Source organism: Eufriesea mexicana, unplaced genomic scaffold, assembly GCF_001483705.2.
Source record: "Eufriesea mexicana isolate 0111107269 unplaced genomic scaffold, ASM148370v2 scaffold7569, whole genome shotgun sequence".
NCBI classification, from domain to species: domain Eukaryota; kingdom Metazoa; phylum Arthropoda; class Insecta; order Hymenoptera; family Apidae; genus Eufriesea; species Eufriesea mexicana.
Window position 1 is genome coordinate 204,989 of NW_016915373.1, and position 13,515 is coordinate 218,503.

The 13,515-nt window shown below is 37.8% G+C and overlaps 1 protein-coding gene across 1 annotated transcript in view; it reads right to left on the reverse strand.

Moving 5' to 3' along the window:
• Positions 1-13,515, reverse strand: part of LOC108552670 (uncharacterized) — a 47,280-nt gene that overhangs the window by 30,018 nt on the left and 3,747 nt on the right. The window contains exon 2 of the mRNA XM_017907322.1: positions 11,264-11,584. Within this exon, the coding sequence (XP_017762811.1) occupies positions 11,264-11,353 (90 nt within the window). The 5' untranslated portion in view covers positions 11,354-11,584. The remainder of the gene's footprint in view (positions 1-11,263; positions 11,585-13,515) is intronic.

Consider the following 13,515-nt stretch of genomic DNA (forward strand, 5'->3'; position numbering starts at 1 on the left):
TTCGGTGTAAGTAGAAAAGTACTATTTATTTCCTGTTGAAATTGATAGACTGATTGACTTTCGTTATCGAAAATAGAAGCATACACAGGGAGAAACTGGTTCATTGAATTTGAATAGATAATTTTGTATTTTGTGTTATGTAATATAGGTTATGTTCGATATAGACAGAGAAGTATTATTTATTATTTCCTGTTTTAATTGATATACTGATTAGATGGCGATACTTTCTCTATTGGATTTTATGAAACGGATTGAGTAGATCGATAAGGATCACTTGAGAACATAAGTAAGATGATGTACGATCTATGTTGATCTATTATCGAACCTAATTCTATGTGACTATTTGATTGAATAATGGGGTCTATTTTTAATAATATTTTCTATGTTACTTGGAGTAGGTATTTAATGAAACTTTATCTAATTTACCATGATTCGTGTAATGGTAGACTGTAATATGTATGTATGTATAATGATGAAGTACCAATTACATCCTATCACATCTGATAGACGGGTTAATTATCGACACTTTCACTCTTGGATTTTACCGAGAAAGTATGAATACATTCATGACTGAATTTAATTCGACTAGACTATTCGTATAAGTGTCAAATTTATTTTTAACGATTCAAATAAATATTTAATAAAATTTAATTTTACTTGCGATAGTATTAACGCGATAGTAGTTCATAATACGTTCGAAGTAACTAATATTACTATCTTTTATTGTTATTTCCTTCTTCGCGTCTTTAATCATTTTTCTAAAACTTTGATAGTTGTTTTACCACAAAAATAGACGAGTTTGTGCAATAGAAAACGTCACAATATATATTTTTATTAGCAGAACTAATTCCTAACGCCTTCTAAGAAAATATTAATCACCAATAATTATTATAAAGTGCCTGTACTTCTACTAACCTCCTATATATTCAATTATCCTCATAATATATCCTCATTTGTCAGACTGTACATCATTATTACATCTAAAAGTATAGTAAATAAACTTGTTTTCCTCACTCTTGTCAAATGGAAATTACAAGACTTCTAAACGATTCTTCTTATAAGAACACTATTAATAAATACTCTTACATAACACAATACTATTTCATTTCAAATAACAGACTAACAAAAATTCCTCAAAGCTTAAACTTTCCACGAACGCCATGAACAATCACCCCAAAAATTCTCACAATTCCAACAACCAAATTCAATGAGACAAAACTCCAAAGCCAAATAAAATGGAAAATTTATCTGACCATATAATGCTAGTTACACTAACGTAATTACCCAACGTTTCCCCCACGACGAAACATTTTATCTCCTCGACGATCACGCGAATAACGACGAGTTTCCTCCGTGTTCTCGACGAAAGAAGCAGCCGACGTTGACGATTTAATAAATACGAATCAGCCGCATGTTACTGGTCGCTAATTATCGAAAGTCGGTATGAATCGGTACGTCAACCGGGAGTAATTGCAGGTAGCAACGGCGAGCTAGATTAATCCGCCATTCTTCGATTTCTAACGCGGCTGGAGACGGGAAGAAAAATTCCACGGTGAAATTTCTAGCTGCTACCTTCGAGTTTCCTTTCATAAACTTCGATTTACATCTCAAAGAAGAAGTCGCGAGCGGAATACGCGGAACAGGGATCAGGATCGGTCGAGCATGGACGTGCGTCTTCTTCTGAGGACCATGGTGGGTCAGAGGTCTCGTTTCGATAAAAAATCGATGAATTTTAAACGTTTCCATGGTTTCCGCGAAATTCCACATACGGGGACTTTAACGTGACACGTCGAGACGTTGAATGGACTCGAAGGAAGTTTGAATACATCCTGAGAATCACTGTGGGTCCTGTTTCTTCCATAGGTGAATTTGACGGTCGAAAAATTTCCTGGATCCTAGTTTGATCGAATTTTCGACAACGGATTCAAATTATGGAGTTGGTGGGCAACAGGTAGTGTGGTTTCAATTTTCAACCCTTCTGTTGATCGATTAATCTGGAATTTTTGCGAGAGAGTTAAGTGAGACCTATCAATGGATCACAATAATTAATTATAAATCGTACAATTATCTAAGAGGAAATGAAGATGATTTCGTGCTATAAAAATACGTGAATACTTGATTATCAAATTTCGAGTTTTCCATTTCTAAATAGGTTTACCTGAGAAATTTTGAGATCGCACGCACAGGTAATAATGTAGGTGCATCTAATCCTGTTTGCATGAGAATAAAAGCTAGTACGCGAAACTAATGATAATTAAATTACAATTAATATATTATGATAAGGAGACTCAGAGTGTGATGAAAATATAGATATATAATTAATTAATATATAATCAATAATTAAGTTCCTATCTCGATGGAAGTCGACATTGATTATATCTACGTATCTCCAATAACGACGAAAACTAAGACAAAAACGATCTGGAACCAGTTACTTCGTCTGGTTTGATACTCCTAGCGTCCAAGTCATCCGAGAGTCGAGAGTTCGATGCAACATTCGATATTCGAGGAAGTGGAACACGAGGTCCTCAACCGGGGACCGTGGATTTCGACTTCCCGTTTCTTCTTTGACCTGCCCAAGGCGATTATATGACCATCGTAAATTGGCAACGTCTTATGGTTTAAACGTTTCCTACGTGTAAACCACGTAGAGATCAAGAGATGACTACATAGCGGGACAGGGGACTCATTTTGCTCATAGCTTCACTTTTAGATCCTCGATAACGTGAAATAAATTACATCAGTCTACGTCCTTTTACTCTATATTAAATAGAATATTAAATAATCCACACAAATCCTATGCTTATGTTAATGTATAATTATACATAAATACTGTTCCATTAATGCATATATTACATACAATTGTCATGACAATATACATGGAATTAGAGATTGCAGTAAGACAATCCACCTCTTTCTACCCTAATGCAATAAAATGAAATTAGGGTAGAAACAGGTGGATTGTCTTACTGCAGTCTCTAATTCCATGTATATTGCCATGGCAGTTGCCACAATTAATGCAATAAGATGAATTTAATTAAACCTATAATTTCATCTGAGCTATTCTTCCAGGTCAACTGGAACCTCGAGATTAAACTTCTCTTCCAGCTAACGATGCAACAGAGGTACCCTATTTTTATAATCATGTGAAGAGTATAATAAATATTATCACTCTATTACACCATGACCAGTCAGACTTACAATTAGCCAACTACTCAGTGTACAGTAATTCAAAATTCGCGCGCCTTATCTTTCTGAACAAGTATAACATCTCCAAGTAAGAATAAAAATTCTACGTTTATTACTGTAACTAATCACACCTATATTTCTTCCATTAACCTTCTCGTATTTGCAGAGCAGACGTGACACCTTCGGTCAATAATAAACTTTCGTAGCCTTTATCTCTGTGATCGTACCGAAGAATGTGGACCTATTACACTCTGACTAATCAGGCCCACGTTTCATTTACTAAACGTCCCCCAGCTCTGCGCAAGGTGTGAATCTCGGTCACGATAAAGACGTATATGGGGACCGGAAATGGCCGCGCCCGAAGCAATCGACAGTTGTAAGTAAGTACATTTACAACGATCTTAGCTCGACGAAGATAACGGGGAATTAAACGAGATACTGAACGTGATGAACGAAGTCTTCATGATAGTATAATGGCACGATTGTGGATAGATGCAATCCTTTTTCTTTCTTTTCCTTACTTCATTCGTGGTGGAGTTGCGGTTTCCTGTTTGGATGTTTGTGGTCGTTCCATCAACTTGGATTTGTCGATCGTGCCATCACGTTATTAGAGTTATTATGGTTCCTCGTTTCTCTGTTCCATTTTTCTTGCCACTTTTATATTTCGTTCACTTTGCTCTCGGAATACTATCAACAACCGAATTTATCATTGTAATATTCGGAAATCGATGTATCTAGCTATGCTCAATGGGCAAGAATCTTCTTATTATAGTTCTTCTCGTGTTGAACTTACACTTTTGTTCCTGCGACTGAAGAGAGGATATTTTAATGCTCGATAGATGGGTAAACGGTTCTTTATAATTTTCCTCAATGAAAAGTACTTCAAAAATATATTTGCAAAATTTCAAGAGAATAAATGAAATTTGTTACCATACAATGAAGAATATTTCTTGCCGGTGTTAAAATTTTAGCTACTCCTCCATACTTGTACTAAAAACAAGAAAAATTCAGAATTACTCTTTGACTGACGATAATTTTCAGAAAACTTCGAGAAAAATTCGTACAGACTATCTAAAAATTCCTACCTAAACTATTGATTCCAAAAAATCGCTTAATTACCAGAAAAAAATCCCAATTTTCGAATCTTGGAATTCCTTTACTCGTTTGAAAGAATCTGTATACCTCGTCAGAGAAAACGAAGAAGAATTTCACGATTTTCACCGGAAGTAGCTTCTGCCACGCTGGGGAGAGACGAAAAATGGCGTTCCTGTTTTCCAAGCGGTGTAAGATCGCGTAATTAACCTTTAACGCGGATAACACTTTTTCCCTGACATGCAACATCTACAAGAGCTAAATACGAATTATATAAGAATGACTAATGACTGCAACAGGCTGCAGGGACACTCGTAAAAACGGAGACAGTAAAAATACACGAGCTCGTTTATTGAATCGATTTGCTGTTGAAACAAGAATCATGAGCTACTTGCTAATGGAGACGATTTCCGGAATAGCTCGTGGATATTTGTCGTAACTAATGAACGATTATTTTTTTGTTTTATTACAATATGCTTATACAATACCAGAATACATCTCTTTAGACATTTTAAATAAGAATTGCAAATTATGAATTCAGATGTATGAAAGAATTTTTAATTATAATTGATATTAACCCCTTGCGCTGCGATTTAATCATGAGAAAGTATGCATTGCGGTAGTATTTTAATTTTCGTTAACTACTGTATACTTATCCTATCAAAGATAAAATTGGATCCAAATTTCAGAAATTTTTCGAATTTTGTGCACGTATGGAGTATAATTATGGTCGCGTGATTAGCGTAGCTTACAATCGTGACATTTGACGTGAAGCACTCGTGACGAGTTAGACTCGGCATTTTAGAGCAGAGAGTTAATAATTGAAATAAATAGTCATCATGAATAATAATCCGAAGATAATATTCCGAAGTTCAGTGCTTAGATAATATTTCGAAGTCCAGTGCTTAATCCACGATATTTAAAAATGCATCTCCAAAAAATTGGATTAATCAAATTACCGAAGAACATTTAATATTACACATTTAGCTAATGTTATGTCCAAAATTGTTAAATAACACGTATAAACACCACCCTGACATTAGCTCTTTGCACTCGACGATTTTTTAGCTAGAGAAGGGTAGAAATTCAAAGATTCTCTACTAAAAACTGACGATACCTTTTTGAGCAATAAATAAAGAATTGTATAATAATAGAATTGTAGAATTATTTGATGTCGATACCTCGCACATTGTGACAATACATTAAATTTGATATATTAATTAATATCGATCTTCCAAATTTTATGAAATGATGACTGAAGCTTACCTCTCGAGTGCAAAGGATTAACACATCTTGACAATAACTTAATTTCCTATTACCTTCCTTCTGAACACTCAAGAATACTCTCCTAGGATATGTTCTGAAGCAAACCTATTTTATACATCTCAAATAGAAATTAGCAAGGCAATGATAGAATAATAAAGAAGAATTTAAAGCAAACCTAATATCCTAACACTCTGATCTCAGGTACAAAATACTAAGCACTCTAGACACCCTAAATTCGAAGTACTCTAAAGCACTGCAACAGAAGTTGAAAAATACAATTTGTAAGATATAAAAATTCGCATGACCAGATTCTAGCGCATAATCCTCGATTCTGGAAAGACAATGAAATTCAGAACAACTCGACTTAGCGCAGGGTTCCCTTCATTTTCCCGTGAGCATTTGCCAGAGACAATTAATCTCGAGCACGGGGCGTGAGAACGCGAAAAATTCGTCGCGGTGGAGCTGATACGCGAACTTTGCCTCAGCTTTGCTTGCTAGCGGCAGAAAAAAGGAAAAATTGGCCAATAAACACGCGCTGGCCTCGATTTTTCCTCCTTGGTCGTCGGCTGTTACACAACCGTAAATCCTTGACGGGACCGCGTTTTCTCATTTAGCAGCGCGAACTTACAGCTCCGCGTCTAATTGATCCTGTACAGAGGAACAGCAACGCGCCGCGATCTATCGATCACCGCCTGTTTCCATCGTTGTCCCGTGTCGTTTTCCCTCTTTTTCCACTTTTTCGCGTCCAGCTCGCCAGGACCCGACGATGTTTGCCGTGTCGAGGAAGTATTTAGTTGCCTTTCGGATCGATCGGCTTGCTTCCGTAAATGTTTCCATCGCTGGAGCGGAGGAACGTTTGTTGGCGTTTCTTTGTTTGCACCCCTTGACCGGAGCTATCAGTCGGATCGGTGTCGATGGAGATTGGTAATCGAGGAATATCAACGTGGATCAGCGTACAACTGAATTTGGAGAAAATTTTATGTGAAAGTCTTGCTGTCTTGCTCGTCAGCGAGACAGTGAAGACTGGGAAACTATGGAGTCTCTGTCTTTCAATTTTGAATTGGAATTATGTATTGGTGAAATAGTATCAAATTGGAAATTTATCGTAGGTCTTTGAATTTTAAATGTGTGTCATCCCTAGGAACCTATTATCAACAGAGTTGTTTAACTGGTAAGAAATTAGGCTAAGTCTCTATGAAAAGAGCAGAACGCTGCAATTGCAGTCAGAATGATACATGTTTCTTAATTTAAATTTGATATCTAGAGACTAGCATGCAACAGTTGTATGAAATATTTAAAAAGTTTTCTGCTGATGTAAGAACGTTCTCATCTTATCTCAAAATTAACAGCTGGAGATTATACTAATCAAGTATTCATTAGGCACAATTACAGAAGTTTAACTACTATTCAGTTTCGCCTAATGAACTCAATTATGAATTTAACACTGCGAGTATAAACTCTACAAATTGTACTATTTACATACTTCACAAAAATCTATTCCTACCCACTAAAACTGTCATGAATGGAACTAGATCATCTCCTGACCTCGCCAGAATTTTTAAGATAAACAAAATTTTAAATATTCCCTCGTGTAGCGCTTTTCACACCGGGTTATATCCAGATCTGAAACTAAGTCTTCGCAAGACCAAGCTTCAATTTCGCAATACAAGAGTCGTTTCACTCCTTTATTTCCACCATGCGCACACGACCACGATAATCACGGCTCGTTTCGCGGCCAGGTGAGACAAAGGTGGAAAAATATCTTGCAAACAATGCTATCGTAATGAGAGTTTAACATTTTCCAAGGGAAAGTAATTACGAAGCATCGCGATACGATAACTCCTCGTGAATTACGTGATCCTTAAACGATGAGATAACCTGCCTTTCGCGATCAAAAGCATTGTGTTCATCGTTGTTGCGCTTTCTTTCGCTTCGCGAAGAGGAGATTTTCCACGGTCACTCGAACAGTTTCACTTTGAGTCTTCCATTGTCTGCTTCGCTTATCGAAACGGGTAGAGACGAGTGAAAACGAATGTAAATATCAAATCCAGCGACGAGAGCAAACTTCAAAAAAGTGGGACATTCCTTTGAATGACATTTGCAGCCGTTATTTGCAATAATTGTTTAACCTTCGGCATATCAATGGAGAAACTCTCACAGAGGACCCTATGCCCCTCAATATACCAAGTAGACATTTAAAGAGTAGATAATTGATACAATTTTTGGCACCTACGTTGCAAATAATAATATTAGTGTTAAAATGAAGAAAAGATGGAAATAATTATAGTCTCATAAAACCTCTTCTTAAGATGAGGAGCGTCATCGACCATACCTTGGTATGCCAAGGATTGAAGAAAAGGCACAAAAGGTTCTGTGGAAATACTTTCTTTAGGACGACTGAATATTTCTGAACAGTGGAGGAGTGGCCAAAGCGTCGCAGTTAAAAGCGTAATGACTTGTTAGTAGCCTGGAAATATAATACAAATTCTGGTATTACTATTGTACCATATAACCAAAATTTATCTACATAGAGTATACTTAGCCTTACAATTATGACTTCCCTTTATCTCCTGGCAGGAAATATTGTCCCGAGTCCACTACTAGGACTCTTTCTAGGTTCACTATGTTCGAAACTATCACCTTCTCGATACCAAAATTCTCTGTCAAAAAATTTCGAAATGGAAAAATGTTATAGTCCACAGTCCCCGTCGTCAAGCTTCTTTTCCAAGAAGCGGAACCCTTTCGGAATCATCCAGGGACGTGACACGAAAATCAGGTCGAAATTCAGTTAAACTTGGGGAACCATGATATCTACGGAACCGTCGAGACTGGAAGAAGAGCGAACTCGAAATTCTGGTCTCCTCGAAAATTCCTGGGCGTGTAGCCGGTTTCGAGTCGAGGAGAATAAAGGGAAATTCATCCAGGGAAGCGGATGAAAAACGGGGTATCATTATTATTCCTGCCGCGGTGTGCACGCATACGTTCGAGGCAGAAGGAAACCGCGAACGGAACGTGATTGAATCGAAACGAGTCGCGCGTGAAACAGCCACTGGACTGTGTAAAACGTACACGAATTGTGTTTCACGTAACCAGCGCGAAAAAAGAGCCGTATCCGTCCCTGGCATCGGGAAAAATAACGAAATCAGATCGATAATGGAGGAACGATCGTCGCGCGTTACGCGTGCAAAAAAAAATAGAGAGAATGAGCGAAAGAGAATATGAGAGAGGGAAGGTAAAAAATACGCGACTCTCTTTGGAAGCCACTAATCAAAGCGATAATTAATCACTTTTCGTTCACAGACTTCGCCCATTATTCCTCTGTATACGCTTCGCGATCGATTATGCAACGGGGATGGATCGTTACGCCTATTGGTTCGTTAGCGTGCTCATTATTTCTGCATTAACGTCTTAATCGTTAATATGTAAATCGCGGCACGCAAGGGATACGGGTCTTTAGAAGCGAAGATGCCGGCGTTCGATATTTACACGGTTCAGAATTTTTTTCTGGGCTATTAGGCACGTTAAGAAACGCTATGATGCCCACGATCTTCAGCAACGTGTATCATAATCATAATTTCCAAATTCCGTTTACGCATTTCTTAATATTTTCCTCTAATAATAGATCCAGCTATAGTATATATTATATATTTTACGGAGAAAAAAAAAATATATATATAGTATTACATAAAAATAGAATATCGTATCGTTATGTAAACTATGATATACTGCCCAAAGTTAAGTGCACGCGTACTCACAATCAGTGGATATCCAAAGTCGATTTTCTCGACAACGAAGCTTCGAATGAAAAAAATTTATTCTTCATTTTCGATTCGATTTTTCACGTAGAATCACCCCCATACCGTTTCTGTACATATCTACCAAAAGTAGACGGAAGCGATTTGAAAAGATGAGACCAACGTATTTTCAAAATTCTATCGAAATAAATGTATAAATCTTCCTATTACAAAATCATTACTCATTCCTCGTTATACCTTCATCTAACTTGCAACATATTTTTTATCCTACCGTATCATATTATCCACTAACTTAACCTAACCTAACCTAACCTTACTCTATCTTACGTTGCAACAACTCGGGATGCAAATGACGCCGTGTGACGGGAGGAAGGTATAAACAGAATCGAAAAGCGAGGCTTGCTCGAACGATTCGTCTGTACGAAAAACTGGGGACAAGCTGGAAACACGGAGCTCGTCCGACTTTTTGCTAGCTCGTCACGCGGCCGTGTATATCATGCAACGAGGAGGGGCCGTCACTCGGTTAATTAGCAATTACACACATATCTGCGTGTCTGGGATTCCAAATTAGGGCGGCGTTCCCGCGTCCGATGCATCATGATAAATCCACGTCACGCGTGCACGCGCGCCCGTGCTCGACGTGCGCGCACGATAATCAGTTATTTAAATTCCCGATACCGTCGAGTATCGACGTTACAAACTAGTTTTCGAGCAACTTCCGTTCGGCGATACCTCGACGGATTACCGGACGATAAAGTCATTAAACGCAACAGAAGGTTTTGCCCGCGGTGGATGAAGCGCCATCTAAGTCACGTGGTACGAGCAAACGCTGAAGTTTCGCCGTCGAATCAAATTTTCATGGTCCCTTAAAGTAATGCCGGAGTAACTCGACGAGACGCGGTTCTTCTACTTCGTGTTTCGAGGAAACCAAATTCGATTAGACCTTGTCTGGATAGTCTGGCCTCTCGACGTTCCTGGATGTATATTTTCGTCGATATTGGGTTACTGTTTGGAGTGTGAACTGGTGTTGCGTTTGCACGAGGATTTTCACGTTGCAACTATCAAGTTGGTTTGCGACTGGTTTCAGACTTATGGAAATAGATGCATAATCTGTCTTAATCGTGACACTTTTCTTGGTATTACTTATTATGTAGTGTATAGGCAGGCATACGTTGCAGGTGTGCTGTTAATGGTTGTAGTAATTAAGGTAGATATTCTTACTAGAATATTAGTCTAAATTATTTAGTAAAAATAATAGTTCTGACGACAATAGAAAGGTTGCTGTAGTAAAAGAACTATGGTATACAACCTTTGTCTTCTATAATCATACATGCATTATATTTATGCATGCAATGGGTCTCATTTTAATGGTGAATGGAGGACACAGAAACAGCAGAGAAAGATCATATAAGCATGCTACTTAATTTCCTCTAGACTAAAAAGTAATCCCAAAATTGTTCTGCAGCTATTTTATATGTATAATATCCAGTAATATGCAGCAATTTACCATCACACGGGGTTAAAATGGCTATCATCTTTTATACATCCCAAGTACTTATCTGAGATTATATACAGTTTTGCTATATATTATGCTATCACAGTTTCCCATTAAGTAGTATTTAAATATAAAAATGGTTCAATCTGTTGAAGAAAGTCAAATAGGACACACGTTTAGATGAATGTTTCTCTTTGTTTTTACGTCCCCCATTCTCCATTGAAGTGGGTCATGCATGTCACGGAGCATCCTTTATGTTCGCAACGAGTGGAAGAAAAAATAAATTGAAAGTGATAACTGATATTTTTCTTTCGCTCTCCCATTTTAGGTATCATTCCCCTTGACATTTTATTCCTGTTCCCTATTTCCATTCAATTAAACCATTGTCCAATTCGCCATCCACTCGAGCAATAAATAAATGTAGCAAGAAGGATAAATGTAAATGAGAGAATATTTATCCACATACCCGATGCGCACAACGCACGAAGACCCGATCCAAAGGGGACTTGGAGTCCTGAGCCTTCGTGGTCTTCTCCTTGCACCAAGCTTGTCCCATTTTTCTTCCTGTCCAGCTATTATCTCGACCGCTCCTCCCGCCACGTGGTCTACCCTCCTCTCTGTTTCTTCCTCGACCCAACCGCCGCTTCTCTCACCGATAAGGCCGGATAATGTAGGCCATCTTAAGACCCGTTCCTCGTGACCTGCCGCAACCAACACGCCTCTCTTGCCGCTCTTCTTGCCAGTGAGCGAGTAAGCGATCGCTTGGGTAACGAGGCGTTGCTTGACGCTGAAAAATTTCAGAAATCGATCACTTTATGCGAGTTCTTGGATTGAAATAGAGGTGAAACGCTGGATGAGATTTATTAGGGTTCCGGAGAAACTATATGGAGATTGGAACCCCGAAACGTTTGAATTCTTAGATTTTTCGTTTCTAATTCTAAGTTCAAGTTAACTCGGTTTTAAACAATTTCAAACTTTACCAGTTTCTCCTCCAGTTCTCAACTTTTTGAGTTTTCGAATTTCTGGAATTCCTAAATTCCTAAGACTCCGAGTTCCTAACTTTCCGAACAGTTTTTTAAACTTCTTAATTTCTATGTCTTCGAATTTCCAAATTTCCAAGTTTCCTAACCTCAAATTTCCAAAAATCAAATTCTCGAATTTCTCGAATATTAAAATTTAAAGAATTTTCAAATTTGCATTTTTCGAGTTCAAGTTTGGAGTCTGTAACGAGGAAGAATAGTTAGCAAATTTTCAAATGATAAGATTATTGGAAACTAATTCAAATAACTACGTATGCTGCAGTCCATCCGAAATCGATTGGCTTCAAGGTCACCGCCCCATCCAAGAATCGGCTCACAAGTAATCTCTAAGCCTTGAAGCTTAGCTCGGACAATACTGATCTATGGTATTCAAGCAGTAATATATGGATCCTGATGATATCGTGGAGAACAGGATTTACTGCTCTGAGTGATTTAAGGAATGCATACGAAGATACGTTACCTATTGTCCAAATGGTTTACCCTAAGTAGAAAATACATATCAAGATAATAACATTTCCAAGAAAAACACATTTACAAATGAATTTTTACATACGTGATGAGAATAAATAGGAAATCAGGATAAAAGCAGGAAAATCTTTCATCGTTGGGAAACCTCTCCGAGAGAAAATTGCATTCCAAGAACAACACGTCAATCGTAACGAGCATGCCTCCATTTAAATATAATACCACGCTCAGTGCGCACGCCCAGGTATTCGAACCAGACGCACATTCAATCTTTTCCCTGAACGGCTGACCTTCTGCGCACAATGATCATCCGAAGAATGTCAGAACACACCCCTTAACGGTGTATTACCAAGTCCATCGTCACCATATACATAGTTCTACTACCATCTTATCTTCACCTTAATCCTATGTCGAAACACCTAACCAATAAGAATCGATGATCCGGTAGAATAATTCACGAATAAATGCTGCTCGTGAAATGCTCCGAATGGTACCGTTCGTCGAACAGGGAGGAACGACGAAACAATGGCATGAAATCGCGACTGTTTAAACGATCGACCGCTGTAAATCATCTACGTCTGTTTGAAAGTCGTACTCGATCAACTCATTACCGCGAACGCTCAGCGAATCGCATTTCGCCGCGGTCCAACGAATAACGCGAATTCATAAGGTGGATACGCAAGTCCGAGTCATTCCCCTCTACGTTGCAATAGAAAACAGTCCGTACTGCATAGTCACGTGGTTTTAAGCTAATTCTCAACGCATTACCTTGTTATACATTCGGTCCATAGAGTGCTCTGCATGCGTGGACTTCATTAACCTATTGTAACTGGATTTCTGTTTACAAAACAGAATCAGTTATAGTTGATTGCAATTTTTTATTTGAACTGAAAAGAGTGGTGTTAATAATTGGTGTAATGGGATAATGATAGTATACCATAATACAATACCAAGCAAAAGATATAACATTTGTATATAGACTCATGAATGTGTAATTCGGAAGTTAGGTTATGTTGTAAAGAGTGAATCGTTGCTTTGGAGATCTTTCCTGTTTAAATTAATAAATTGGTTTAAATTAATAAATTGGTTTAAATTAATAAATTGGTTTAAATTGATAAATTGGGTTAAACTGATAACTTGGTTAACTTTCTAGATTTTTCGTGTTATTGTTTAGAATGTAAAAGATGCTAAATGTTATTAAATAAACACTCTT